The sequence below is a fragment of the Bos indicus genome, chromosome 29 (assembly GCF_029378745.1).
Source record: "Bos indicus isolate NIAB-ARS_2022 breed Sahiwal x Tharparkar chromosome 29, NIAB-ARS_B.indTharparkar_mat_pri_1.0, whole genome shotgun sequence".
Classification (NCBI taxonomy): domain Eukaryota; kingdom Metazoa; phylum Chordata; class Mammalia; order Artiodactyla; family Bovidae; genus Bos; species Bos indicus.
Window position 1 is genome coordinate 24,934,855 of NC_091788.1, and position 6,000 is coordinate 24,940,854.

The 6,000-nt window shown below is 46.9% G+C and overlaps 1 protein-coding gene across 1 annotated transcript in view; it reads right to left on the reverse strand.

Annotated features, from left to right (window-relative positions):
- PRMT3 (protein arginine methyltransferase 3) overlaps nt 1-3,433 on the reverse strand; it is a 126,504-nt gene extending 123,071 nt beyond the window's left edge. The window contains exons 1-3 of the mRNA XM_019955035.2: nt 3,200-3,433; nt 2,850-2,973; nt 1,175-1,257 (exon numbers count right to left, since the gene is read on the reverse strand). Coding sequence (XP_019810594.1) covers nt 1,175-1,257; nt 2,850-2,973; nt 3,200-3,227 — 235 coding nt within the window. The 5' untranslated portion in view covers nt 3,228-3,433. The remainder of the gene's footprint in view (nt 1-1,174; nt 1,258-2,849; nt 2,974-3,199) is intronic.
- Between the last annotated feature and the right edge of the window lie 2,567 nt (nt 3,434-6,000).

Genomic DNA, 6,000 nt, shown 5'->3' on the forward strand with positions numbered 1-6,000 from the left:
ATTCTTTACTGCTGAGCCACCAGGAAAGCCCTGGCAAAAGACTGTTATGAGAACATACTGGTATATGAAAGTGTTTCACATGCATAACATACAAAACCCCCATTTGATAAGTGAAAACATAAAATTATATTAAACATGATTCCAATTTAAAAAGGCACATTAGAAATATAAAAAAAACAAACAATGCAACAGTACTTTATGTCTTACAAAAATAGTTGCGGTTGAACTTACGGTTCACAAACATAACTGCATCATGTGTGTATCCAAGACCTAAAATCTGCCTATTTGCTATTCTTCAGTAACGTCCTTTCTAGTTATTAGTAAATACAGGGACCAAAAAGTCAATTCTCTACTGAATTAATTTTAGTACCATACTGTAGCTCTTCAATATTTATTTAAAGTAGAAGGCTTTAAGTATGTCTAGTACTCTTGCCTGGAAAATCCCATGGATGGAGGAGCCCGGTAGGCTGCAGTCCATGGGGTCGCTCAGAGTCGGACACGACTGAGCGACTTCACTTTCACTTTTCACCTTCATGCACTGGAGAAAGAAATGGCAACCCACTCCAGTGTTATTGCCTGGAGGATCCCAGGGACAGGGGAGCCTGGTGGGCTGCCGTCTATGGGGTCGCACAGAGTCGGACACAGCTGAAGTGACTTAGCAGCAGCAGCAGATCCAAGTTAGAACAGAATCATCATCTGAACCTCTGGCTACCACCTTAAGTTTACCACTCCCTACTTCCATACTCTCTTATCGAACTCCTTATGAAACCCAATCTTCTGTGCCCTGAAGTCTACGTTACGCTCTGAGCCGGTAAGTTGTCTCTTTATGAAGAGACATCTGCCTCCTTTTCCCAAGTCCACCTTTACCCTTGTTCTCCCTAATTCTAACATCCCCCCTTCTCTTAAAATGATTACAATGCAATCACGTGCCAAGGGTGTTTTTTTCCTTTTTAGCTGTGAAGCCAATTTAAGCTTAAAAACAGTGACTCTTATCTAGAAGAATGACTTATTAATCTTTCCTCAAAAGCCACTTGCCAAAAATACCTTATTTTCATAAACTGTTACTATATGTTTCACTATATTAGACTTGTATAGAAAAAGAAGAGATGTGGAAAAACAAAGTTTGAATTTGAATTTCATTACTAAAATTTTCTTTATTCTAAAAAATACTTACCATGTTTATGAACCATGTTATCAATACTAAATTGATGCTCCAACTTACAGTGTGAAAATGTTTCTTCAGCAGATGTAAATAACCTGAAAAACCAAGCAACAGCTTCATGGAATAGTCCCCTAACAACTCTCAGTATTGATTTCATACTTAATCAGATATAAACTTTTCCCCCTCACTCTACAAGTTTCCAGTTTTACTTCCAATTAATAATAATAAAAACCACCTGTAAAGAGGATCCTAGCACTTCTAAAGGGAATTAGTACTTCTGAGTTCCACTTTACACCTAAAACAAACTATCCTTTAAAGGTCAAGATTAATTTGCCGAACAATAGCAATGAATTTATCACAAAGCTTTTGAGAGAGAGAAATCCCTTTGATAATCTCTCTCTCTCAAGACATGAACATTCCCCATGTAAGACTCTTTTTTCCTCAAAGTATCAACTCTTGTTTTCAGAGGCTCTGAACTGGCACAGCTCAAACATCTTTTAGAAATAAAGCATAAAATGTAATTTTATAACTGGCACATTTCCTAAGCGCCATATTTCAAAAAGTGGTCTTATCGTGCTCCACAAGGATTTGCATTACAGACACTAGGAGGCCCAAGCTTCTTTATTATGTTATCTGCAAAACTGAAGGATGCACAATAAGTTAGGAATTTACAACAGAGACACATCTTTATGCTTAGCACATAGGCAGCAGTTTTAAATAAACATTTACCAAGACGGGTTATTTTTGTAGTACTTACGAAGCCTACCACAAAGAAGCACCTCCCTGATACTCAATAAATATTATTTTGTGACTAGAGTATATGCACACATCCCTTATTTACCCAAATGAGGCTACATGTGGAAACTGACGAAATCAAGAGAAGCTAATATACCATCAATCAGCACCATACACAAACTCAGGGGGAACTAGTAAAATGTTTATTAAAGTAATACTAGTCAATGGCAATCAGTCGTCTTTGATCTCCACTTGCCCAGAGAAGCAGCCAAAGTTTGTTGAGATGCAGAGGCAGAATTTTAAATGTAAAGAACACTGTTTTGGATATAAGACAAACCACAGCTCTGCAACTCTGAACAAGTTACTGGTATTGCAATGTCTTTCTCTCAAAGCGAAAAAGGCATCAATTTCCTTCACCTTCTACAGGTGGGGATCCTATAACAAAGGTGATTTTTAAATGGTTCAAATGGAACTATTTACACCTGAAAAGCTTTCTACTTGTCAAACAAATACAGAAAGGGAGAGCTGGAAGGATTCTGAGGGATTAATCTAGTTTAGTGACTGCCTTGTTATTCTTTAGAATCACTTCGGACAGTGTCTTTGTTAAAAAGCAGATTCCTAGACACTAACCCTGATTTAGAAGGGCAGAGGTGCAAAATCTAGCATCTGTTACTTTTTTTTCTTAAGTGTTTTAGGTGACAACCAGACTAGGGAACCACAGATCCAGTCCAGAACACTTTTTACACAAGGGGAAACTAAGGCCCGTCGAAGATCAATAGTGTAACCTGGCTTCCAGTTCATGGCTCCTCCCTCTGGACAAACCCTCACTCCCAAACACGGGTTCCACATTTCCAGGGCAGCCACTCGGGTTACAGACTCCAGCTGAACCGATCACGAAAACCCACGTGGCTCGGCCACCTTGGGCTTTAGCCTGGCGCTGAGATGGACGAACCTGTCACAGAACAGGCAAGGGGTCTGCTGCTCGGCGTGGGGGAGATCTGCGTCGTCCTCATCCTCCCAGCTGGCCTCATCTCCGCTGTCTGACAGGCCTGGCGGGTCCTCCTCCTCCGCGGCGCCTAGCACACGCAAACGGTCAGACGGCCTCGGACACCAGTGCTAAACGGGCGCACGAGGAGCAGGGAGCGGAGAAGGCTTTGGGCCTGGACGGCCCTCCCCCACCCCCGCACCTCCCCGTCCATCTCCGCTGGGCCCCTCCGCCCCGACCAGGGCGCAGGGGGAGAAGGGGGCTCTCAATGGCCCCACAGCGGCGCGGCCTGCGCGCTGAGGGGTCGGGGTACCCACCGGTAGCGCCTGACGCTAACGAGCACATAGCTAAGGCGGCCCTGGGAGACCAGCGTGCCTCGGGGAGGGGAACGGCCGGAGCAGCGCGAGCGTAGCCGCCTCAAAGAAACGCCGGTCCGGGAACTCCGGAAGTACCGTGAGCGCCCAGCGGCGCCGTTGCTCGGGGAAACCTCGGGGAAACCTCGAGGAAACCTCGGGTACGCCAGGAAACGCGAGAGCGCGCGCGCCGGCTCGCGACAGCTTCCGGCCTCAGGAGCGCGGCGTAGTTCGCGTGAGCTGGGGTGGGCGGGGCGAGGGCGGGGCTCCGCCCCCCCAACGCAGGGTGGGCTCAGCGCGCGCCGAATGTGCGTGGAAGCCTGGGCTGGGCCTTGCAGCTTGTACGTACTTTTTGTGTTCTCCTCGGACTGCGGCAGACATGAGCGTTGACGCCCTCGCCTACAGCCCAGAGCCAACAGCGGCTTCGCTCCCCTAGTCCATTCCTTATTCGAGGGAAGACCGGCTAGTGGAGGACGATCTGCTTGCAGCGCCCTCTGGTGGCGGAGAAGGTCAAGCGCAGGCGAGAGCCTGGGACTCCACCCTGGTTCGGGGCCTGAGGCGCCTCTAGGGTGCGCCTCGGGAAAGGGAACTGCAGAGACCACTGAATGGAATGTACCAGGGGCCAAAGCCTGAAGGGCTGTTTTAAGCAGTTTTGTCTTTGAAGTATATGTCCCAAGTTCTAGTACCAAATGTTAGCACTGGGCTTGGCACAAATTTATCCAGTTAAACTGACCGCTATGGCCTGCCCAGGCTCTTATTTTGTCTAACATCTCAACTCATGCCTCCTCCTTGGGCCCTGCTCTCCAGGGACTTCCCTGGTGGCTCAGATGGTAAAGAGTCTGCCTACAGTGTGAGAGACCTGGGTTCTTCCCTCAGTTGGGAAGATCCTCTCGAGAAGGAAATGGAAACCCACTCCAGTACTCTTGCCTGGAAAATCCTGTAGACGGAGGAGCCTGGTAGTCTACAATCCAACACGACTGAGCGACTAAACTTTCACTCCAGCCTTTCATTTGGTGCCACCCTTTTTCCCACCTGGTAGGTACTTTTTGTCTTCGCAAGCCAGTCTCCTCAGACCATTTTTCTAAAGTAGTTTCCACTGTCATCCTAGCAGCCTCCAGTTTCTTAGCACCTGCGTGTGTGCTGTCTCTTCAGTCGCCTCCGACTCTTTGCGACCCCATGGACTGTAGCCCACCAGGTTCCTCTGTCCATGGGATTCTTCAGGCAAGAACACTGGAGTGGGTTGCCATTTCTTTCTCCGGGGTATATTCCAGACCCAGGGATCGAACCCTTGTCTCCTACATTGCAGGTGGGTTCTTTACCACTAGCGCCACCTGGGAAGCCCTTTTTCCTTTCTTCTTTCAGTCTTTAGCCACAGTACTGTTTGAGCATGAGGGAAGGGCCATGTCTCTACTTTCATTTCTCTGGCACATAATATGTGGCCTAACTTAGATACTCAATAAATTTACTGAGTGAATAAAAAAAATTCCTTAATGAGCATTCCTTGTATTATTGCTACACTCTTCTGAAGTTTACTCCTTTTACTGTAACCTCTAGGGGACAGAATCCATCAAATACTACTTTTGAGGTCCCCTTATATCAGGATGTGCCACTCTGCCATGCTTAAGTCGCTCAGCCGTGTCCAGCTCTTTGCAAACCTCAATGGACTATAGGCCGCCAGGCTCCTCTGTCCATGGAATTATCCAGGCAGGAATACTGGAGTGGGTTGCCATTCCCTTCTCTAGGGGATCTTCCAAACCCAGGGATTGAACCCAGGTCTCTGGCATTGCAGGCAGATTCTTTACCGTCTGAGCCAGCAGAGAAGCCCAAGAAAACTGGAGTGGCCTATCCCTTCTCCAGGGGATCTTCCTGACCCACAAATCAAACCGGGGTCTCCTGCATTGCAGGTGGATTCTTTACCAGCTGAGCTACCAGGGAAGCCCATGTTGTAGGATACTGCCAGACTATCTGCTGGCTTCGCTAGGTTAGACTTACTGTTCACTGTTTACTGTTGTAAACCCACTGCCTACATGTCCAGTGGCACATAGGAGTGCCACATATTACTGAATGAACTAATGAATTCAAAGTCATTTGTTACCTGGGCTCATTCAGCTTTTTCCTTCATCCTTCCAACACACTCTCCAGCAAGGCTTATCTTTTCCCTGTCTGCATAACATCTGGAGGAAAACGTGCTAAATCCCATTAACACCCCAGGTAGCTCAGTGGAGCCACAGGTTTGATCCCTGGATTGGGAAGACCCCCTGCAGAAGGAAACGGCAACCCATTCCAGTATTCTTGCCTGGAAAATCCCATGAACAGAGGAGCCTGGCAGACTACAGTCCATGGAGTTGCATAAGAGTCGGACATGAACAACATAAGAGACTGAACAACTCCATGTTAACAGTAATCAAAATAACACCCAGTCTAGAGGGGTGACAGGGTCAGAAGTTTATCTGTCACCACAATGCTGGGCTTAGCAGGGAGCAGCTTTTTTCTTTACTCCAAAGATAAAACACAGACCATCTCCCATCACCCCGCTTCACTACTGAGATCAGAATAGAATGTTGAAGACCCAACAAAAGGTTTGTGGGTAAGGAAATAACAAACAGAATAATTTAAAACTGGGCACTGGGCATAGCTGCTTTTAGAGCCCACCAGCCTCAAGATATCCTCATGGGGTCCTCTCACTTCACGCCACACTTCTTGCAGCCCATGCTTGTTATCACCCACACAGACTCTTCAAGATTTCAGCCCCAAAAGAAACCAAC